The following is a 24,818-nucleotide window of genomic DNA, read 5'->3' on the forward strand; positions in this document are numbered from 1 at the left end:
TCTTTCTTTCTTTCTTTCTTTCTTTCTTTCTTTCTTTCTTTCTTTCTCACTCTGGACATATTTATTTATTTGTTTGTTTGTTTATTTATTTATTCATTCATTCTCAGTTGAGGTTCCCTCTTTTCATATGCCTCTCGTTTGAGTTGACAAAAACAAATAACTTAAACAAAACCAAGAAAGCCTGACTAACTTATAAGGTGCCCACAGTGTGGGTGAAGAGTGTGTCTCTGAGGAGCAGGGCATTTGAGCAGAGCACCTCTAGTTGGATGGTGGCCTCATGGCTGCCAGCAGGAACTAGATAGTATGGCTTTCAGGTCCTCTGCCCACACTTTGCATACTAAGAAAGCAGCACCTTCTATGGGCCTGAGTTACAACGAAGACGTAACCTGTCAGAGCCAAAAAGAACCATTATTTGATTGACACAGAATATTACTACACTTGCCTTCACTCCCATAATCATCTTGCCGGTGGTTCTAGTCGTAAAGTCTTTCTGAACCCTTGTCCTCGCCCAAGGCATTGTTTTATTGGTCTGTAGTGGAGCCAGGAAGTCTGTATTGTCTGGAAGTTCCTCTGCTGGTTCCTTAATGCCCAAGTTTGAGAACCTCTAGCAACTCACTTTTTTTTTTTAACATTTATGTGTCTGAGTGTGTACCATGTGCATGCCTGGTGGTCACAGAGGTCAGAAGAGGGCATTAGCTCCCCTGGACCTAGAGTTAAGGATGTCTGTGAGCCACCATGTGTATGCTGAGAACTGAACCTGGGTTCTCTACAGGGGCAACAAGTGCTGCCAGCCTTCTCTCCAGCACCTGACTCCTATGTTGCTCTCATCTCTACAGTAGCATATAGATGTCTAGCTTGCTTCTGCCTTCTGAGTCTACAGTATTCTACAGTGTGGTCAGCATTCCTCTAGGGGATGTAAATGAAGTGCTGTAAATGCCTCAGAGACACTTCAGTTGTTGATGTGTGTTTTATTTGGGTTTCTTATAACTTTGTCTCCCTTCACCCCAATCCCTTCCAACACCCCAATATCAGGTAGGAGGGACAGAAGGTTAGTAGGGAGAAGGGTTGTTGAGATCTTTTTACTGCTTCCTGCTGGTTAGGGTCATCAGATTCTTTGGGGCAAGTCCAATCTTCGTTTCAGGATATGCCCAACTTCTCATCAATCCCCAACAACAGCACCCAGGAGCAGCCGAGGGCGGGAGGGGGGACAGCTGCCACTGCCCTTTTCCTTCCTTGAAGCTCTCTGTCCCTCTCTGGGCTCTGGCATTTATTTCCTCTCAGAATCCCCAGAACTAAACTACGCAGCTGGCAAAGATCATGCCCTTTGCACAACCCACACGAAGCAAATAGTCTGCTGCTGTGGACATTCTGAAGCAGCCCGCTATCCCACAACTGGAATTAAAACAAAAACTTGTTTACCTAACTGAGTTTTGAAAGAAACCAAAACAGTCACTACACTTGATTACTGATGATCAGTCCGAACTCTAAAGCAGAATTGTGCTGTGGTTTTCAAATCAGCAAAACATCTTAAAACTCAGTGCCATTCCCAGTGTGGGCTGTGATTGGGAGGTCCTGCAAAAGTCTCGGTGGATGCAGCCAGCTTGGGAAACAATCTGCTGTGGTCACATTCTGTGGTCCAGTCCTCAGAGATCTAAAGAAGATGGACAGATGGGGGTTTAGTTACAGAGAGAGTTCACTATAGTGTCACTCATACAAAAACATTGGAAAATAGGAAATGGTTTAATATGTACAGTTTACTGATCACAGGCTGTTATAGAATCATTAAAAGCATGGTGGAGGCTTGGTAGTGAATGCCTTTACACTTGGGAGGCAGAGGCAGCCAGACCTGAGTTTGAGGCCAGTCTGGTCTAGAGAATGAGTTCTAAGACAGCCATTATGTATTTTAAAATAAATGAATGAATGAATAAATGCTCATGTGGATATTGATATCATAGAAAACTTAGTGGACAATATTAAGAAAAGCGATCAAATGGAAAATTAGATAGACACTGTCCATGCACATACATTTTAAACGTTAAGCGGGAAAGTTTCTCAAAGTTAGTGGTGAGAATGTATGCTGTTTTATTCTTTTATATTAATATAAAAGAATTAATATTAATACTATATATATATATACTAAACTCTTCCCGGAACATGTATTTTGTTGAGCAAAATATATATATATGTAAAATTAAAGTCTTTCTCGAGTCTCGGGGAAAGAATGCAGACTGTGCATTTAGATGAGAATTGTTAGACCTTCGACTCACAGTAATCCAGAAGGCTCCCAGATCCCTGTACACTGCCGTGCTCTCTGTCCAGGCTTAACCAGGCTACCACAATTAAACTTGATAGCTTATGGGGCTTGTTTGTCTGTTTTGCATATTGGGTTTAAAAAATTCACTGACATAAAATTCAGCCTCTTACAGCATAGAATTTAGTGGTATTCCATCTTCATTCAAATTGTACAGCCTTGTCCATTGTGGAGGCCTCATACATCTGAGACAACACTTGCTCATTGCTAATCCAGAGAAGGGCTGTCTTAAGGAGAGGTGTATGTGCACACAAAGAGAAGCCCTGAGCTCATCAGCTTTCCCCCTCCATTTCCCCTTCCCTCCCCACTAGCCAATCATCTTCTTCCTGTTTCCATGGATTGCTGCTGCTTTGGATGTTTGGCCCCGTCAGCTTCACTTTAGTCCCCTCCTCACTGTGCCAGAAACATCTCCAGTGCCAGCACCACAAACTCTCCAGTGTGCCCTCTGTGCCTGACCGGCATCAGATAGTGTACCATGTTTTATTAACCAGAACTCACTCAGGGAAGCCCTGCAGGTTAATCAGGCCCCACCAGGATACTTCACTATCTCCTAAGTTGAAGAACTGAATGGATAGAATGTTCTTACTTTCTCCCTCAGTGAGGAAGGCTCTGGGTCAGTTGGATTTGGGGTCACTGGACAGGTTGGCTAGGTCAGGAAACTCTGAAGCTTATGTTCTTCATCCTCAGCAGTGGTAGGCAGGCCAAGAGCTACACCCTCATGCAGGCAGCTGCTCACGGGAAGTCTGTTCTGGAGCCAGCTCACCTTTCCCAGGGCTGCTCAGGCCTCAGCACTGCCCAGACACCATCCATGGCTGCTTCAGACAGCCTTGCTTGACCTTTGAGCACAGCAGCTCCTAGCTTCCCCTGGAGAATCCCATCTGCTCCCCAGACCCCAATCCAACTCAGTCTCATAGGCCCCATACCCTCATTGGTACAGGGACACTGCCCCCAGCCCCTCCTGTGGCCTGTGTGCTCTTTTTCCATCTTCCATTCCCTGGCAAGTTAACAGCTCTTCCAGGCCAATTGCATCAAGGTGGCCATAGAGTAGTGCTCAGCAATTGGGACCGTTCATTTATTAGAAGGTGATAAATGAAATCAGGTTTCAAGATAAAAGCCTGTCACTTACGTTCAGTGTTTAATACCAAAAAGAAACTTCTTTTGTTTAAATGATAAATCGAGCCTTCTGATACTTAATTGTCCAAATGTAAAAGTCGTTGGCCCAAAAGAAAATAGCACACTGAAATCACCTGTGGTATGTCACAGTGTCTCAGAGCTTCCTGCTCACCACATTGCCTAACCCAACTGGAAGCAAACATTCCATTTCACCATCATGAATCAGGAGTCCTCTGATTTTGGTACAAGACAGAAGAAATATAACAATATTAGCCATTTCTGCAGTGTCAAGCAATCATCTTAATTCATTTCGAGGTTCATTACACGCTTGGTACTTGCTAGTTGTGGCTAAATAAGATGCAGCAACATTACAGATCGTTATTAATAGGCTTTACAGAACAGTTGTTCCTTAAGTCTCTTGGTGCAAAAATATCTTAGAGCTATCAAAAGCTGTGAGCAGTGCATGAGTAAGTGTGTCTTCATCTCCTCAACGTCTATTCCAGATTACTTTTACTCAGTCCATCAAATTGTCCTTTTGTCGCATCATTCAAGTTCATTTGGGTTTAAGTTTATACTTGCTACGGGAGGTCATTAGAGACTGTCACTCCCGAGTCTCATTGTGCTTCACTCTGAAGCACTGCAGCTCCCCACCTGAAGCTGTGAACTCTGTGCTGCTCACTCAGTTACAACTAGAGGCTTGCACAGCCCAGCAGAGACGGTGCATCCGCAGGCAGCTGCTTGTGGCCCACGTTTATAACTGGAACGGAACATTGCTCAGAAAAACTTACGGAGTGCCTAATTTGGTGTGGGGGTTACTGGGGATTGAAGCAAAGGCCCCATAGGTGTAGGCAAGGAATCACCACTGTGCCACCTCCCCAATGTGTTTAATTTGGGCAATACCACAATCCACTGTGTAAAGGAAGGAAAAATAACCAAAGTTGGCATTTTAACTCATTTTGTTATTGAAATAATTTGAAAATTCTTTCAAGTTATGAATTTTATAAATAATTTAAAAATTCTGTTGATTATCAGTTAGCTATTCTGTAGTTTTATGGTATTTGCAAATAAAAGTTATTTCTGTAAAACCAGATCGGAATGGGGGGAGAGAGGGGAAGGAGAGACACTGCTGATCCAGAGTTGCCTTGGCTTGTGTGTGTGTGTGTGTGTGTGTGTGTGTGTGTGTGTGTGTGTGTGTCTGATTTAGTTTCTACATAGTCCAGATTGAGCCCAAACTCATTACTTCCCTGCCTCAGCCTGCTTTATACAAATGGCACCACCAGGCCCTGTGCCTTTCCCTTTTTAATGACAATCATAGCCTTATAGTAATTCCCCCCTCTCCCTTTCCCCCATCTCCCATCCTGCTTATTGTAAGTGATGTTTTTTTCTGCTTTCTTTAGTGTAAATTCACCATAGTTTGGTATCTTCCTGAAAATGGTTTGCACCTAACAGTTTAATTCTTAGGAGCGGGTTATTTAGAAGACTTTCCATCTATGACTTTTCCTCTTCCTTTCTTCCTTTTAAAAAATTATTATTATCATTAATGTGTGCGAGAGAGAGAGAGACAGACAGACAGACAGACAGACAGACATGTATGCCACAGTGTGCATGTGAAGGTCAGAGGACTGTTGAGTCTCCCTGCTCAGATGATTCTAATTTGTGGCAAGTTGACAATAAACCAAGTATCACAAACTAGTTCTCTCATTCCACCCTTCCATAGGTTTGGGAATCAAAATGAGGCTGCCAGGCTGCATGACAAATACCTTGCTCTCTCTGAGTCATCTTGCTGGTTCTTCCTTTTAAAAAAAAAAAATATTGTGAACACGTATTAATGAGAATAAACTTTAAAATAGAAATTAAATTATATCTATAATTCCCATCTGAATAATTTGATTGCTAATATTGGAGTAACTTTTTAAATTTTTTTCCTATAAATTAATTTTCTTCTCCAACTCTAAGCCTTCTGAGTGCCGTGATTGAAGGCGAGTGCCACCAGCCCAGCTGGATTAACTTTTGAATTCTAAAATGACTTTTAGACTTTTGTGTCTTGCTCAGGTCGCGGGAGCTCTTGGTGCAGTAGTTGTGAGCTACTGTTTTCCTAGCACAGAGGGCAAGAGTGTAGGCCCTGTGCGTCCCTGGAAGAGGCTCTCTGCAGATGCCTGTTACAAATCACACCTGAGTTTGAATCCCATCTGTCATTTCGTAGCTGTGCGACTAAAGTTACTTTGGAAGCAGATCAGAAAACTTAGATAACCTACAAGGTGTATATAAGACCTTCTCAGAAAGATTTCAGTCAAAGTGAAGTGTGCAAAGAGTCTGTGTACAACCTGCTCACTCCTGAGTATCAGCCAAAAAGACAGAAGAAAGAAAACATGTTGTAGGATGGGACAGGAACTGCATACAGCTCGGCAGCAATGCTTTTAGTATTGCTTCACACTGCCTTGCCCTTGTCATTTTAGTCAGTTTCTCACATAAATTAGGAAAGCTTTTGAGTCTCAAAGAAATTGTAACGATGCTAAGAGTAAAGAAAGATAATTGAATTTTACCTTGGACAAGTTATGAAAGCCCGACATAAACCCTCCTCTTCTGTTCTCGGATTGCTGACTTCTTCACAGAGTCTATACTTAAGCCTTTGGAGCACATTGGATTCTAAGATGTTAACTGGAGCCAGGCACCTCACTCACAGTGGGGGAGAGCAGGGCTTATGGGATGCAAGAAGTGGTGTTCTTTCCGCGTTTTCTCGTCCGGGGCCTTATTAAAACCTCATCAGCTATTTCTGCCCATCTTTGCTCGTCTGACCTGCTGGATTCAAGGAGCCCAGTGACTGCCTGAGCCTGTGAGGACCCAAAACAGAAACTGGCTCTAGCCACTGACGTCACACTGAACACCCCTTATCCCTGCTCCACTTACATATTCTGCAATGAATTTTGCCAGTGAGACCTTGGGGGGACTTTTTCCTCTCCTTAAGAAAGATGTAGATGATGGAGATGTCCCAGCATAGTATTTGTGTCGCCAGTGAGCAGAGTCAAGCCATTCACTCGATTATAGCAGTGCACACTCAAGAGCCGCTGCCTGCTTGCAGCCTAATGTGTTTATTACTGCTTTCCAATGGCATCTTGAAGTGTCTTTCACTAAAAAATTCATGAGTATTATTGGCTTTCAGTCAGAAAGTACAATATGTCTTCTAGTTACTGTCTAACAGAGCACTTTAAGGCCATTACACCAGAGTAAATCTAAGAGCAAGGCATTTTGAGGAGGAGGAATTTTCAGCTTAAACATTTGTTTATACAATATTCTTACTCTTGCATGGAAGAGGGTGCAGCGTGCGGAAGGCAGTTGCTGAGGCCATCTCCTTGGAGAGTAGCTGTGGGATGTGTTTTCTTTAGTGCTGGCAACTGGCGGTGTCGTAGTATTGAAGCCATTTTCTAATGAGGTTAGTGTGTGCGCGGCTTGCTGCGTTTCTTTATAAAGCCAAGGATGCATACGTTACGGTAGAGGAGTCGGGCCCAGCCGCGTCTTTGTCCCTCAGTAAGTTGTCTTTCATCATGCACTCCTTTGAAGTGACTTCTAAACTTTTGCGAGCTACCAGTTGTCACTGCTGGTGTGCAGTTTCGTGAGTCTACGTGGAGGTAAACTGTGGCATCGTAGGAAAACTGAAATCTTATGTGAAATCCAAGAAGTGGCACAGTGTTGTGTAAGGTGAGGTTAAAGCATCCTATGCTCTAATAAAAAGAGTAATATCCCTTGCAGGGAAATAATACACCATCTTCCTATCTGAAATAGTCTGGAGTATTATATGGTGTTCTCTTTCCCTGGTGCCTGGTGGAATGAGACGTGTGGTTTTCTTGTGCGCTTTCACCCCACATCGAGTTAATGTCCAGTTCTGCTTCAGTTTGATTTGTGTATGTCATGCTGCTTGCTTTGTATGACTCAAAATATTTTGCATAATCTGCATATTTACTATGTTAAGTAAGTGTTTATTTAATTAACTGTTAGCAAAAGTTGAAGTCTTACCAGAATAATATTTCCTGGGATAACTTTGACCAATGAACACAACTCAAAGCAGGTATTTCCAAAACGTTTGTCCTTTCTCTCCTCTGCTTTTCCCAGTACTTACAGGCAAAAAGTATGTTTTGTTCATTCAAGTATTTGATACTATGTTTCCTTAGATATATCAGAGAGGGCCCAAGAATTTGAGTTTGTATAATAAAGAGATCCTCCTCCCTGGAACACAGTAGATAGATCTTGAGGGAGGAACTGTTGGGAATTGAGAATCAGCTGTTTTCACATGACTTGATAAACTGGGAAAGCACAGTGAGTCTGAAAGCAGTCTGAAAACAAACTTATGTGTGTTTTCTGTAATGCTTGAACATTTTCCAGTCTTCTGAAAGTTTGTTCCCAGCACTCAGGAGACAGGCAGGAAGACTACAAGTTTAAGCCTGGTGTGAGCTACAGAGGACAACCCTGTCTCAGAAAACCAAGGGCAGTAGAGTTTTTGCCTAGTAGTCACAAGGCACTGGATTTGATCCCCCAACATTAAAAATTTGTGCAGGTTCCAGCTACTAGTATGCAACAGTACCATGCATCAGAAAGATGATGAGACCATAAAACCATGAGACCAGAAAGATTGGAAAGACCAGGGAGGTGGTGGCGCACGCCTTTTACCCTAGCATTGGGGAGGCAGAGGCAGGCCGATCTTTGAGTTCCAGGCCAGCCTTGTAAGCTGAGGACAAGGAAACCTCTGTGCCTTGTGTCAAGAGCTCTGTGATCCTAGAGGCCCGCCTTCCTCTTGGAGGCCATAATTAAAGGAAATGTTTCAGCTCTCTCTGTGCATATCTTTGTCCCAGGAAAATTTCCTTGTGAATTCCAACTCAAAGTCAGGGACTTCATAGGGGCCCAACTTTAAAACTCTTTCTTTGTAGAACTAGGAAGAAGCCTAGTGCTTGATCATGCTATTATGTGTGGATTTAAACAAGGGTGTTATCGTTAACTTATCCTTTAACTGAATTTGTTCAGCATATAGTAAATCTGACAGTTTTACAGGCTTTGTTTGGAAGATGGCCTGTGCTGATAAGAGATAAAGTGCACATTATCGCTTGCAAGAATTCTGGATGATTAACCAGCTTTAATGCGGTGAGGCTGTTCTGCAAACAGCAGCTTTGCCGCCTCCTAAGTTAGATGGATGAGCTCGGTGAAAGAAGAATGCTTTCTTTAATTGAATTGAGATCTGACATGTTGTATTGCCTTTTGTCATTTGCTGAGAACTTGACTGTGGGTATTGTTCATCCCTCCCTGAATATTGCAACTTTTAAAAGACAAGCTTGCTGAATTTTGTGGCTGTATCTCTTTCTTCTCCTATCTAGTATGTCCAAGCTGATGTGGAGGGATGGGAGGAAGAGCCTTCTGCCACAGTGAAAGCACTGCTATTGTGTGACTATTGATAACAAGAATGGACAAACAGAAACCTCTCTAGACTTGTCCTTCACAACCCCCGTCATCTGGTGGGAACCGGTTTGCCCTCAGTCGCTGCCCTCAATTATGTCAGCTACCTCAAGCTTTATTTGTGTCATGATCAGTTCTGTGATTCACATTGAACAGTCTCAGAGCTGAGTGACATACTCAAGAGCTATAATTTCATGGGAATGTTGAAGATGTGCAGAAATATAGGATCTGTTTGTTTACTCACTTATACAATGTGCCTTCTGTATTTCCCATTCCCTACTTTTACACTGGAAATTAATTTCTAACTTTGATCTACAACAGTATATTTAACTTCACCTCTCTACGTAGTTTATTTTGCTTTAGGTGTTTTCCGTAAGTAAATCTGAACTCAGTACCTATGTCATCTCTGACCTACCACATACTACAGGTAAAAATCTTGCCTCATATGGGGCGTGGAAAATGCCAGAGCGTCCCCAGGTTAAGAGGTCCACAGAGCTGTTTGTGAACCCTCATGAGTGAGGCGTATTCATTTGTCTAACCCACAAAAGGGCAGGTCACAACGCTGTGTGCTCTGAGGCAGAAGCCATGGCCGCTGGCTCTCACTCTGCTCTTTATCCTCTTCCCTTCCTGCTCCAACCTGAAATTGTCCCCTTTCCCATCTACTCTCCTTCCACGAGGAAGAGGTCCTTACCCTTGTCTTTTTTATTTATCCTGGAAGATTGGCAGTGATTTGGCTGGGCCACCATGGCTTATTCCCAGTGAGAAGGAGCGTGAACAGGTGCCCCCCACACCTGCTACCCTCTCCTTTTGTGATGTGAAGCTGCTTGATTTGTCTGCTTAAGAGCTGAACCCAGAAAAATTACCAGGAAAAAAAATAATGTATGTGCTAGAGTCAAGTAGGGAAGCCATTGTGTTCAAAACGTGGAAACGTTGATATATTGAGAAAATGTATTTAAGGAACCATCACATAATAAATAGGAAAACTTGGCCCTTAAGTAAATGCAAGAGGAAACAAATGATGTCTTAATGGTACAAATGGATTGTTTTGTAAGTTAATCTGGAGGCGGTACAAGTAAGATACATCAGTATGTTCTGGGCTTTCCTCTTACACTGATCCATCCACTCAGTCCCTCAAGTCCGGCTGTGGAAACCTGTGAGTGTTGGCTCCTGGTGTGCATTCAGTTGTTACTGTGTGTGAGTTTAAAGCCAATGCTTGACTCCGAATTGGCTCTCTGTGACTAACAAGCATTTATTTTAATTGTTGAGAAGGTTTCTGACCTTTCTGATATTATGATTTAATAGACATGATGATAGTTACATAAGTTTTATCATCAATAAAATATCACCCACACCTACTATTTGGGGGCGGGTTGTTTTTGTTTTGCTACCTAGTGAAGGTTTGATTGTGATTTGCTGTCTAGTGAAGTTATGATTGAATCATACCTGTATTTTTATGATTTGTTGACAGTCAGTTCTAGGGGGAAATTACCTGGATCATCTGTTGGAAGATTAGTAGGTATGAAGCTTGTTCTTGCATGGTTAAGAGTGAAATCTTGGATTGAAAATTTATGAAATTATGATTCAGAAAGAATTTGTCAAAATGAATGTTGGTTGCACATTGTCTGTTGTACCTGCTGTAGCAGCTGGCTCCCCGGCCCTCTGTTGGAAATCATTCATTCCACTTTTATCCAAGCCAGCACATCACTCTTGGACCTCAATACAGGAGTGTATCGTAGTACTGTAAGGCCTGTTTGTGTGTGCTGGAGTGTTGCCTGTTGGTGAATTCATCTTCCTTTGCCCCGCCTCTGTCTTGAGCAACAGCACTCTCTCTGTGTCCCCCCTCCCATGTCCATCTACAGTGACAGGAAGGCAGGCTTTGTATAGTGAAGTAACAATCACATCATGCACAGAAGCCCTTGTGGTTTAGACTTCTCCCACGGGCCTCTGCCTGTAGTGGATGAAGAACAGCTCGGCCATGGCAGGCAAAACAGGGAAGAGGCAGGGCTGTGCCACTAACTAGAGGAGTGACTGTCTCAGCAGAAGCATGCCAGTGAAGAGCAGAGGTCCTCTCCCCTGTAGGTCCCACCCAGGCCTTGCCCCTTCTTCCTTCTCTTGGCAACCTGTGCTGTGGATGCCAGTGGTTACTCCATTTTGCAGAACATAATTAATGTTATAAGTAGCAAGTCTTAAGGTCACATGGCTAACCAAGTGGTGAAGCTTGGGTCAGAATGTAAGCCCATGGGTGCCTGGCAATACAGAGTCCATAGTTGGGCTTTGAATCTGCAAATGGGCTTTAGTACATAGGGTAAACTAAGTGAATAGTAACTAAATACAGCACGTGTTATCAGGCAAAAAATAAGCACAGAACAGGACCTTAGGACTTGGTTACATTGTTCCCACCCACAGGAAACTGGGACATCAGTTGTCAGATTGTACTTTCCATGTGACCTCCTAACTTAATGTACCATTGGTGCCACCTCCCTCTTGCTGATGCAGCATTTCTTCATTTTGACTCCCTAAAAACAATTGGTTCTCTAAAACACATGACTCTCAAAACGAGAGAGAACAATTGGCCCTACTGCCCAGTTGGATCAGAACAGTGGCCAGAGGAGTGACCGTGGATCTCTGAGGTCCGGGATTACACCCAAGGTGACCACAGGCAGTTGGACTGGTAGGTGGCCATGATGCCTAGTTCTTCTCCACTGATTTCGTTAGCCCGTCTTGCTCTTTTCCCCTGCTCCTGGTGACCCCACTGGTCTGTAGTGGCTTTCTGAGGTTCATAGGCTTCTACTGACCTTCTCAGTGGCTTTTCTTAATCTACCCAGAGTAAAGGAGGGCAGCGATCATTCAGAATGAAGAAGAGCGAGCATAGAATTGTATTTCTAGGAAAGATGTATTTCTGATTTCTGATTTCATGGAGCTGTGCTACTTTACTTAACTGAAGCCCCTTGAAGCAGTTTTTTTTTTTTTTCCCTCTTCTGAATCTGTGATAGGCCCTTTGTATCTTTTAGAACTGTCACTTTCTCTGTGCATAAAAGTCACTTTTTGGCCCAACGGATGGCCAGCTTGAGAACATTGGGTCTCTTTTTGTATGTTCTTTTCATTTTCTCACCAAAAGGGATTCAGCAATCGGGAGCTTTATCAGGCTCCTCCTCCCACAACCATTCTCAAGACCCTTTGGTCATTACAGCTGGAAGAAAAGTCAGTCTAGCTGACTGTGAGAAAGGAAGCCACCTTGTGGAGCTTAAGAGGGAGGTGAGCAGCCCAGAGAGGAAGAGGGAGGAGCTGTGAGCCAAGCCTTGAGCCTGGAGGGAGGCGGAAGAACCTCCATTTTAGAGGCCTTGTGCAGGGCCACTGCAAGGGGGGCAGATCTACCCTTTATAGTGTTCCCGCCCACTTCCCCAGCTTGTCTGTCACTAAGCTGTTGCAGCACACGCTACACATTGGCCAACCCACAAAAGAGACTGAGAGGAACCCCTAACAACACCTGTCATTTCCATGGTGCAGAGCACTCCCTGGAACCAGATGCTGTGGCTGGGCCCAGGCTGGCAGACAGTAGCTCATGGTGCTGTTGAGTCTATCTATCTCTGCCTGAAGAGCCTGGGCTTGGTGAGGTAGGAGGGTTTGTGTCTTACTGTTAACCTTTCCCCTTCTTAGTCTTCAAGCAAGACTTGAAAAAGGGGGGATAAGCTGCTTTTCAATTTAAAATTATACATGCATGCATGTCAGAATGGTGTGTTCATAACCATTGCCATATTTCTGATTGAAGTCAAAGTTCCTTAAATGTTGGCAGAGTGATCTGACACTTTATTGCTACACTTCATGCCTTTTCCCCACCTGTTTTCTGTTTTAGTTGCTGATATGTGTTCAAGATGAGTGGGATGGGAGAAAATACCTCTGACCCGTCCAGGGCAGAGACAAGAAAACGCAAGGAATGTCCTGACCAGCTCGGACCCAGGTTAGGTTATTTACGAAAAGAACAGTGTTGTCTACTAGAGCTGTCTAAATGCTTCTTTGTTCATTGCTATCAACTTTGAGTTTTCCCTATTTTCTTTTCTATTAGGTCACAGAACGCTGTAACAAGTAAATTCTGTAATGAAAAGATTTGCTGTTAATTTGATACTTAATCATCTTTGTCTTATTTTTTTTTTTTTAATAAATCCAGTTGTTTTTGAGTTGAAGACAAATTGTGGATAAAACAAAATAATTTTGGAACAAGTTGTGCCTCTTGCTGTGTGGTGGTGGCATCACTAGGCCAGGCTGCCCTGTATGCCAATTTGGCAATATCACCATTTCAAGTGCATGTACTCTTTGAATGATGTCATCTATATATGCAGAATACTGTAGGCATTTATTACCCTGGTTTAGATTCATAAAAGACTTTTTGCAGAGAACACTTTAAGATGGTAATATTGCCTGGAACACACAGTGAAACTATGCTAAACAATGAGATTAGTATTTTCTTAAAGTCTCCTACAATATTGGGGCACAGAGCCAGTTGTGGTGGTGTATCTCCAAAGTCTGAGGCAGAAAGAATTCAAGACCATGTTGGGCTACATAGTTGGAGGCCAATCTAAGCTACATACAAAGTTAGATACTATCCCAAAAGATGTTGTGAGAAATAAACGGCAAAGCTCAAAAGATTTTTATAGGGTATACTGCCCTTCATTTGAAGAAAGAAGAATTTAAAGAGGAGGAAGCATCTGCATTTGTGTTGTAGGGTAACCAGGAAGCAGTGATTGTTGCTACCTGTTTTGGTGGATTAGAGCCAGGCAAAAAGGAAACAAAGATGGAGAGTGTTCTGGTTTGCTTTTCTGTTGCTGTGATGAGACACCACAATCAAAAGCAACTTCTGAAAGAGTGTTCATTTTGGCTTACAATTCCAGAAGACAAAGACTCCATCATGGCAGGGAGGCAGGGCAGCAGGCAGCAGGCATGGCAGAAGGAGCAGGAAGCTGAGAGAGCAAAACCTTGTTCTCAAAGCCCACCCCCAGTGACATACTTCCTCCAGCAAGGCCACGCCCCCGAAGCTTCCATAAACAATGCCACCAATTGGGGATCAGATATTCAAATGACTGAGCCTATGGGCCACATTTCTCACTTAACCCACCACAAAGAGAGATTTTTTTTTTCCAGACTTGATATTTTAAATCATATAAATCATTTTTAAAGTTAAATAAAACAACACTTCTAGATTGTGTGATTAAAACATTAGGCAGGAAACAGTGGGCTTGTGGGCTAGGAAAAATTACCAACTGGAGAGAGATCTGAAAATGGATGGTTTAGGCGCTATTCCTGGGCCTGCTAGTCACAGATCCATTCAAGCCCTCCACACCCTGCCCTACTCCTCTCTGTTCCCAGGGTCCCCTGGACTTCTTGATACACTGCACCTGCTGCTGGGTCCGAGTTTTCCCTCATGCATTAGAGCCTGTCTAGGGAGAGAAAGGTTCCCAGGCCACACTCTCTCGCCTGGGGCCCAGTTGGGCTAGCAGCAGCGCAGGAGGCTCTTCCCTGTGGCCTCTTGGGGGTCTGATAACTCAGTTCCCTTTCTCACCTACTTCTCCCAGTCCAAGAGAAAAAGGAGCAGAGCCAGCATGGGAGCTGGGCTCCTCTAAGCCTTTCAGCCACCTCCTTCCTATGACTTTGCTTAATAAAGTAGGAAAGCACCCGGAAGTTAGGCCTAGAAAACAGAGACTTTCTTCTCCGCCCTGCCGTGCAGCCACTATAAGGGGAGAATGTGTTAACATCATAGGCTTATTAAGAAAGGAAGCTGATAGTTAGACTACAACATGAGAATCCCGAATTTGCAATTAATATTTTATATTAATTTTAAATTAATATTATATATAAATAATTACACATAAAAGAACTGTACTTGAACAAGTAATTGTATAGTTTTTGAGAGGAACTTGGGAGTATTGTTACTTCAGCAAATTCAAATGAGAGATTTTTGTCAATTTTTATATTTTTCTCTATTCATTGTATTTGCCTATCATTTGGCATGAACAGTTAACATGGAGCCCAGGTCACTTGCACTTTGCTCCTGGCTGGGTTGGGACTCTTTACCTTACCTAATTGGATCAGAAACATTCTAAAGAAATCTTCTGTAACTATAAATCTAAAATAAGAATCTAAAGAAACTACAAAGATTTGTCTTTGTTACTTTTGCATTTACCAAAATAAAAGTTTAAAAGTGATTGAAATTTGTTTCCAAATTATAATTAGGTTAATTAACTTTAACTTTGCCCCTTTAAAACTTAAGTAGAATTTGAATTTTTTGTTACCATAACCTCCTTACTAACACTTGGAAACCCCTCTCTGTCCAGCAGTAAGTTCAGCAGCCACTCTGGGCACAGCAGTGAGACAGATCATTAGGACATGTTTACACCTTGGTCTTAACTGTTTTAGTTCATAAGCAACTTTCCTTGTCTGTAGTCACCTTAAAGGTAGTTTAACGTGTTTATTATTTTCATAACAGTGTTTTCAAATAAATAATAATAATGCCACATTCCTCCTTAGCCCCAAAAGGAACACTGAGAAACGTAATCGTGAACAGGAAAATAAGTACATAGAAGAACTTGCCGAGCTGATTTTTGCAAATTTTAATGATATCGACAACTTCAACTTCAAACCTGACAAATGTGCAATCTTAAAAGAAACTGTGAAGCAGATTCGCCAGATCAAAGAACAAGGTAAGAGGACTGAGCGGGTGCTATTCTTCGCCTATGTGAAGTTCCTTCAGAATCTATTTCTTTATGTGTAAATTATTGATGAGATGATGTCACATTATGAGATGAATGCAAGTATCACTTGCAGCGGTTTATAAATAGGCTTTATATAAAATTCAGCCATTCCCTGAAGGCCAAGGAAGCGGAGGTGAGCGGTGATGGAACTTTTCATCTGGTAAACTCAGCTTTGGTGCCCCTGGCTCCCCCACATCCCCAGAGCTTTCTCAGCTTGCACAGCAAGTGGCTGGTGCAATTACCAGTGAGGGGCTGGTCTTCAGTGTATTCCCCCAAGAAAGAAGCAAACGAGCACCTCCTGTTTCAGCTATCCAGCATGGCTGATGAAGTCGTAGCTCCAAACTGGCCATGCTTCTGGATTAGAATTTCACATCCTGAATGATGGAGGCTTCAAAGGCTCTGATCACCAGGAAAGATTCCTTTGTGAAGTCAACACATCACGTGGCAGCTTTCTTCCTGCAGTTTTCTTTCTCCCTGAAATCATTTTATGCTTCTCTTTTGATATTTTTGCCTACAGAAAACAAATTAAGAAAATAATATTTTTTAAAACACATTTGACTTTGTAGTGCCAAAAATAAATCCGAGGCATGTATGAACAGTCTTTGGTGCCCAGGGCTGGCTGGCGCATGCTCTGAAATGTCCACATGCTGCCTTCCTTCAGGGCCAGAGATGATTATCTCTTGAAATGCTTTTGATGCATCTTCCTAAAATGTATATATTTCTTAAACTGCCTTCTTTAGAATAGTTGATGAAACAGTTTCAGTAAAATAATGTCCTTGTCTTTATAGATGTCCAAGCCCCAAACTCTGATTCCCCTACGAATCATAAAACCTTACCTCTTAGCATACTAGCACATGGCATTTTCCATTACTAACTGTGTAGCTAAGCTTTTCAGATACAGTCCTGTCTTCTGAGAACTTAAACATATACACAAAACATGCACATTGCTAATATCAACCCCCCCATGAAAAACCCACCGTGACCTTATTCTGTCCTGCTGTAGATTTCACCTCCGTGCTTGTCAAAGCACGTCTTTCTCTTTGCTGTGGAGTTTAGCAGTTACCTTTAAATCATCTCGGTACCTTCCTTATTTCTGACATCACGGATCAAACGATATTCTTGGCCTCGTGGGAGAGGTGTTGGTCGAAGTGCGGGCAGCGCAGTGCACTTCGTGCTTTTGCTTGCTGACGCCATCGCAATAGAAAATGTTAGCCTGCTGCTGCAGGCTTCTAAAACTGTGAACGATTCCATACTCTTAGCGTTTCATGTTACTGGGTTTGTGTTTTAAAACATTCATACACGTATTTTTCAACTACTAAGAAGTTCTTGCACAACCTTGGTAAATCCCCCTCCCAACCAGAAAACACGTTAAGATGTGTCTTGCTGGGCCTGTGCCATGCCTTCAGCACAGCGTTAATTGTCAGGCGCCCAGCACCACCACCCAAGAAGCAGCGATCTTGTAAATGGCCTGACGTGTCGTATTCTCACAGCAGAGCTCTTGTGATTTGAAAGGCTTTAAGTTTTGAAAAGGGGGAGCAAAAGTGAAGTGCCAAACACACAGACGTTAAATACCAAGGACAGGAACACGCTTTTCGTTCCCAGCCCACCTCGTGCATTTTAGGAGTCAGAGCAGACAGGAGGCAGGTGTGCACCAGTGGGTGGAGGAGCCCTTCGAACCTGCGCAAAAGCTTTTTTCCTCCCTGCAGCCCTGTCACCTACACCTGAGCAGGGGCCACAGCTGGCGCATGTGGTTGCTGATGAAAGCGTGCTGGGTTCAGCCGCTCACAGTAAATTTCTTCAGCACGTATAGTTAGTTTCCTCTCCCACATCAAGCAGACACTCACAAAACAAACAAAGCCGGCCCAATATCCTTGAATAGCTATTTCTTCCTTCAGATGGAAACCAAAAGAAAGGTAACTGCCAGTGCTTGCTAATACCTGATTCCCAGAGCGGTTCAAAGATTTAAAAATTAAAAAAAAAAAAAAAAATTCCTAGGGTCAGAGAACTCTCTGGAATAGATCTGTTCAGGCCACTTTGATTTCTCTCTATAGCCAACAGCAGCCAAGGTTCAAAAGTACTTCATCTAGGAGGCTTGAGCCTTTCCCCCTTACTCTGTTTTTTTGGTCCCAGACTGTTCCCCCCACTATCAACATAAATAAAACCCAACTACCACCTTTCCGCTATCATCCAAACTTGTATTTCAGTCAGTCACACGGTCAGCCTAGATAACATTAATAGACAAGTTGAGGAGAAGATACCCACGATACGCTAAGCCTGTATGTCTGCTCAGAGAAGTGAAGCCGTGTCCCAGGTGCTGTACGAAAGACCACTGAGAAACCAGGAACACAGGGTGCATCTTGAAGGAATCTCCCCAGCCATGTACGACAGTCTAATGTCATAGGCTCTGTCCCTCAGCTCTCCAAACACCTTGTAAATTGAGGAAAATGCAAAGAAAATTTTTAAATGGCCTGCAGGACAGGAATTTGGAATGAGAATTACCCAGTGCTTAAATTAATAACCATTGTTTCGGGCATAAAACTTTATGAGGCCCACCTATATGAAATGCTGTACTCTGGCCAGATTTGGTAACACTTGGGAGGCAGAGGCACAAGATCATAACAAGTTCAAGCTTGGCTTACATAGAGAGTTCTAGGCCAGTCAGAGCTATATAATGAAACTCTGTCTCCAAGAAACAAACGTCCAAGAACAGACGACTGGAAGCACCCTGTAGAAACCTAGCAGGGCTTTTAGCACGGGGGTTTGAGCCCACTGATGTGACCACCATTAAATTCAGAATTCTGCTTGTGTTGATGGCTTCCTGTGGGCCCACACCCATAGAGCCCTAATTATTGACTGAGACCTTTTGTTGTGACTAAATTCTTCTTGTAAGTTTTCAGTAGTAGCCAGTAATTCTTATATGCTGGGGCCTTGTTCTATACTTAGGTTTTGTTAGCTACTTAATTCTCCAAACACACCAGCGGAAATGTTGTTTCCCCCTTTCCGATGGAAACCTGAGACATGGTGGTTAAGTAGCAAAACCTCGTGCTCTAAGGGAAAGCCTAGGGTGGAGTCCCGGCAGCCTGGCCCTGAGAGCTGCCCTGGGACCCATCACAACAGATGTTTCTTCATGTTCTAATGTGGTGATAGTTAAGGTCTCTGCCTCTCTCCGTGACTTAGGGTTGGTTGTCTTCAGTAGCAAATAACCTACTTGCCTTAACTGGGGCTGCTGCTGCTAGATTCCACAGAATGCCAAATATGAGGAAAAATACAGGCTTTGATTTTGGATTACTATGTCCAATTTCATTCCATTCAGCAAAAAAAAACCCAAATATTCTATAGAATACATGGTGATTCCTATTTATGTTATAAAACTATAATCAAAGTGTAAAATGTCTAGAAAAATTAAGGGAGTTTTAAAACATTTCTACTCTCCTATTTAAAGTAATGTCTTCTTCGTTATTCCAAAGTAGTCATACATTTGTTTAAAAAGCTTCCAAAATAAAGTAAGTTTTGTCATTTGAAAATTATATTAGTCTGTGGGCATGGTAGTACAGGCCTGTAATCCCAACACCTGGGATTTCAGAGGCAGGACCATCATGTGAACACAAGCTCTCACAGGGAATTTGAGGCTAACCTGGACTATATGAGACACTATCTTTAAAAAAAATCATCAAAATATATTTTGTAACATTATATTTAGATTTATTTATCGGTTAGTAGAGAATTGGTTTCATACTTTTGTCTAATGTAGTTTTAGTGAATATCAGCAAATATGAAGAGGCACATAATAGATGTTCAAGAATATATTTCAAGAGAATTTGTTGATATACATGTCATTTAAATTTTCATTACAATTATTGTGGTGATAACATTTTAATGTGTGGTGTTGACATGAGGATTTGGGATTCTAGATTCTTTCAGACACGTGAATTTTATCTAACAGGACAACATCACAAAGTCAGAAACATCTGGAAGTGGGCAGGAGGTGGCAGTGGCTTGCTGGAGCCAGCGACATTAGGCCAGGTGTAGTAATGTGGGCCTTTAATAGCAGTGCTCTGGAGCCAGGTGGATCTCTGTAAGTTCAAGACCAGCCTGACCAGGTCCACATAGTGTTAGGAGAGTGGAGCCCCTGTCAGTTAAGCATAGCCAGCATTGGTAACTGTATGGATGTGGGGAATGGTATAACAAGCAAAGGTAAAGAAAATGAAATTCAAGGTTTCTTGTTCTTCTGCTGCACTGTACTGTGAGGCACTAGAGGCTGTGCCTCTGCCTACATGGCTGAAGTCCTGCCTGGTGGTACCTGCTGAGCACCTCTCCCATCGATGTCAGTAATGTGGCATGGGATATTGAAGTCTACCATGAAGAGAATATCCCTACCACAGGATTGGGACACTCGGTCATTTATTGGCGGCTGTCAGCTATACTTAACAGTAAAGCGGGGGGGGGGGGGGGATATTTATCTTCCATCTTAACTACAGGTAGCTGGCACATGAACACACAGAACCTGTTAGAGAGCAGAAAAGTCATTCATGAATATGATATAGCCATTATTTCTTTTGTCTTATTCATTAATTTAACTAACCAATGTCCATACTCTTTTATCAGTTGTAATCAGAGGGTAGGTAGCTACTGTACAAGAATTCAGCAAAAATCATTAAGAACATTCTCTGAGAGTCAAGTGGCTACTTATTTATTATAATGAGAGTTGTATATGTTACTCTCATTCGTAATTATGTTCTACATACTTTTCACACTAGTGAAATATGTCATAAAATTCTGATGTACTCCACGTCCTCAAAGAGCTGGCTTTAAGCATTTGACAGTATGCCCTTCAGAGGGAAATAGAGGTGAATCAAAGTGGAAATCATGAACTAACAGAATTTCTTAAAACTTGGAGGATGTAGTAGTGGAAATGAGCTAACTGCAGCAATTATAAACAAAGTGCAGCGCTGTTAAACTTACACTCCCTTCTTCTCCATTCTCGCCCTGCCCCATGGTAAGTGCACAAAGCTCTTAGGGTAGGAGTTTAGTTACTCAGAGCCAAATTGTCACAGCTGTCACCAAACAACCTAACAAAAACGACTAATGACAGCTCCCCTTCACAGTGGAGCTGTATGTAAGTCAGGTTGGGGGAGGGGTGGGCTTGATATCATGGTTTATATGCCATGTGATGAAACCGTACAGTGGTGGGCAAGTATCTACTGGAAGGGCTGAGTTATCAGACTTGACAGGTAGTTGGCATGCACCTGGAGATGCTCATACTAAGGGTAGGGCTCAGAGTTTTGGCTTGCCTGTCAGATGTGACACTACAAAGACCTCAGTATTTGGAGAATGACAGGAGATTGCAATGACAAGTACTCTAACTTTCCTTTCAAAAAGAAATCCTTTTTGCGCTACATGCAGTTTAAGTCTCAATTACTAGCTTTCTTATCCTGCCTACTCTTAATATTGGTCATCTTTAAGTGGTCAAAGTCAGCCAGATGTAAACCTGGGCCAACAGAATATTGTGTGCAGACAGACCAGCTTATGCCCCAAATCTAGTTGATTGCATAAATTGAAATTCTCCGTATAATGCGCCCATTAAGAATAAGGTCTTTATTTAAAATCTGGTGATTCTATCTTTAACAGACCACATGCAGCTCTGTTAACATCTTGGGATAATAATGCCTGATTCATAAAGCCCTTTTGAAAGGTAGGCTTATAAAGCCTCCCTCATGCTTGGCAGATTGGATTCTTTCATTGGCAGTAATTTCATACTGTACCAATACATCTGTACTTGGAGGTGTCTTCTAGTAAACCAGTATTCTCTTTCAAAGGCCTCCATATTGATAAGGAAACAAATCATTCTTATGTCTAATGTGTGCTATCATTTTAAGCCCATGTTTATGTCATGTTGTTTAAATAAGTAAATAGAAACTATCCAAGTGTTCAGTCAGAGACAGAAATTAGACTGGATTGTTTGTGTCACTGCCTTGACTACTTGCCAATAGCTGTTTCTGCTACCTGGCTGTCTTGCTATCCACCTTGCTTTGGTGACAGTTAGGGGAATTGTAGTTTAAGAAGGTCTAGAGTGTTGGCAGTTTTCACTCAATGCAGAAAAGAATCTGGCCCCTTGATTACCTTTAAAGATCAGAAATTATTGTGTTTCCTGCCTCCAGAAAAACTGCTAAATTTTCTTCCGTCAGTAGTAATTTAACCAATGTCAACAGTGCATCACTGACATTGCAGTTGTTAGTGGAAATGAGGCCTTTCCCCCTGCAGTGCATATACTTCACTTTCAGACTTGAATATGGACCAATGGCTCACATTATTCATGAAGTCTTTAAAGTTAGTGAGCGAGGGGTAAAATTCTTGTCCTTCTTTCTTCATAGGAAACTCCTTCCCCATTGTTTTCTTTTATTTCTTAAGTACTTAGAAGATTGGCTTGGTTTGATAGCTTTTGGGTAAAGAGGATTTAAATCATTCAGTGTTCCCTGATGCCTTAGGATATGATAAGAGCTCTCAGGATATGATATGAGCTCTCAATCAAGATGTCAGCTGTCTCCTAGCAGAAGGTAGACTCCCTTGTTCCCTTGTTTCAATGATTACCTTGTGCTAGTGTGAAAGGAAGTTAATTCTGATACCCCATTTTATACATGTATATATAAATGTATAACATATAATATACAGTATGTAATTGCAAACACTCATTTTCTAAATATGTATTGAGTAGATACTTGGAAGGCATCCTACTCACTGAGGGAAGTCCAATGATGTGGAGGTTTGCAGTTCTTTTTCTTGGAGCATTCATTCATTTAGGGGGAAAGAGCTCATTAACAGTTAGCTGTGGGACCATCAGCGGCAGTAGAAATGATAAAAGAAGAGCAGCACCCTTTCAAGACAAGGCTGAGCTGGGCCTTGTGTCAGGCGAGGGTTTTAGTAAGTAGGAAAGTGTAAGCTTGGTGTAGGAAGAAACATCGCAAACAGGGCAGAGAGGAACCCGAGTGGGGCACAGGAGCGCACAGTGTCATCCAGTAAAGCGTATTTCAAGCAATTGGCTATTGAATATAACATTTGAGGCTGGCTGGGTTGGTCAGCACTGCACGCCTGGCTTCTGGTTGCCTCCCGTGCTCTATTGAATCTATGTAGAGTCTAGTAAGAATAGGCAATGGTTAGAGTTTATTGAAAGCTTGGAGGGGTAGGGTACATAGCTAAAAAACTAGCAAAGCATAACACGCATTATTTACCTATAACAAGAAATAATGAATGCTGTTTTAATAAAACAGCCTTTCAAGCCATGAAAGCTGGGGCAAGAGAATTGTGTTCAAGACTAGCCTGGGCTATTGTAATAAGACCCTAGGTTAAAAATAGTAACAATAACAGAAACAACTAGTTTTAGTATTTTATTGTAACTTGTGAAGGGAACTTAGAATTAGGAGGATATTGTAGGAGTTGGAAATGGCAGATCTGAGAACAGCAGTAAGGTAGACGCACAAGGACAGACCGACAGTGACCTGGACAGCAGTGAGAATGACAGCAGAAATGTTCAGAGCATTCTTGTGCAGAGTCAGATTCTGACACTTAAAAGTACGGAAGCATCCACTCAATGTGCTAACTGTAGGCACATATTGGGCTAAACCTTACTCAGTACCAGCCCTCCCCTCAGTCCTGACCCACCACAGCTTTATGGTAAGTGCACATATATTTCCTGACTGTTCAATCCCACTGCGGTGCCCGCAAAGGAGCTGAGTCAGTATGGCATCCATGCCTGCTTCTTTCATTGTCTGAGCTCAGAGATAGTGACATCATCATTGCACCTCAGGGGAGGGGTCCTATGCCGAAGAGAAGAATCCTGAACCCAAGGGAAGAATTATGCCTCAGGGAGGGGCCTATTCCACCACAAGAACCAGCTAAGGACATTTCCTAACTTCCCTGCTCACTCAGTGCTCCAGACTCCTCATTCTGCTGTGACCCCACTACACTGACTGCCAGTGTAGCTCTAAGCAAGAGTCGAGATGAGAGCCATTCCACAGCACGGTGGCTCTGCCATCGTCCCTAGACAGCGCTGCAACATCCGCAGGCCCGTGCATGAGCTTTCTGCCTGAACTGCTTGCCTCTCCTTCCCTTACTTAAAATATGGAGTCTTGTATCACTCTCTGTGTTAAAACACTGTGACAGAACCGAGGATGAGGGGCAGGGGAAGACTTTAACAAGACCCCAGAGCACGGCTCTGAGCAGTGTGGCCAACCCCCACATTCTTGCATTCCACCAGAGTGCTTGCCCTGAGAATTCTCTAGAGCAGCACTGTTTCAAATAGGGGCTCATGCCTTTGTGTCTTGTTTTTCACACTCTTTCCTCCCTACCTGAAATGCCTGTTTCCTCCTCCTGTCCTACTGTTCATTTTCCACCTCTTCATAAAGCATTTATTAATCACCTGAGCAAAATAAGCTTACCTACTGTGTGACACTTCACGCCATTTATGTGTGGTCTAGCTTTATTCTGATTGTGCGTCCTCTCTGTCTTCCCAGTTGGTGGACATTTCTTGGTGGCACCTGTCATAGTTGTAAGTGTAATTTTTGTTGTGGTTTATGTGAAATGAGCATTTGTCATTATTCTGATGCCTAGCCTTGTGTGATGGTTTCATATTGGCTGTAAATTTTAGGGTTTGAGTACTTTCATTCTTGTACAAGGATTACCAGTTTCAGCCTTGCATGGCAAATATTCATATTTTAGGTTTCCTCTTAGAAGCAAATTAGTGCTTTTAAAAAGCAACATGAGACAGACTGTTAACAAGCTCTTGACAAGTTTAGCCTTGGAACCCTTGTTACTAACCAGCTTATCAACTAGAGTATATTTTGAAATCCTAAGAAAAGATATGTCTTATAATTATTTTATTATGGCCTTTAAATTAATTTGGACTATTTACTTGAATTAGACATTTTGTATCAGTCTGTAATACATGACAGCAAGTTCATATTCGATATTAGTGCTCTGTAGATATTAACACTCATGGCTATGATTTTTTCAGGAATGTTTATATTTTAATGACTTTAGTTTACATGAAAGTTGGGCATGGTCAGGCAAGGAAGTTGTAAATTTGAGGCAAACTTGGACTACATAGCGAGGCCCTGCCTGATAGGTAGGTAGGTAGGTAGGTAGATAGATAGATAGGTAGGTAGATAGATAGATAGATAGATAGATAGATAGATAGATAGATAGATAGATAGATAGAT

General features: G+C 42.4%; 1 protein-coding gene across 4 annotated transcripts in view; it reads left to right on the forward strand.

The window, feature by feature from the left end:
• Positions 1 to 24,818, forward strand: part of Ncoa2 (nuclear receptor coactivator 2) — a 230,404-nt gene that overhangs the window by 121,939 nt on the left and 83,647 nt on the right. For all 4 annotated transcript variants that reach the window (XM_055603145.1, XM_055603146.1, XM_055603147.1 and 1 more), the window contains exons 3-4: positions 12,717 to 12,821; positions 15,383 to 15,555. In XM_055603145.1, coding sequence (XP_055459120.1) covers positions 12,736 to 12,821; positions 15,383 to 15,555 — 259 coding nt within the window. In that variant the 5' untranslated portion in view covers positions 12,717 to 12,735. The remainder of the gene's footprint in view (positions 1 to 12,716; positions 12,822 to 15,382; positions 15,556 to 24,818) is intronic.

The sequence above is a fragment of the Psammomys obesus genome, unplaced genomic scaffold, assembly GCF_907164565.1.
Source record: "Psammomys obesus unplaced genomic scaffold, mPsaObe1.curated_primary_1811, whole genome shotgun sequence".
Lineage (NCBI taxonomy): Eukaryota > Metazoa > Chordata > Mammalia > Rodentia > Muridae > Psammomys > Psammomys obesus.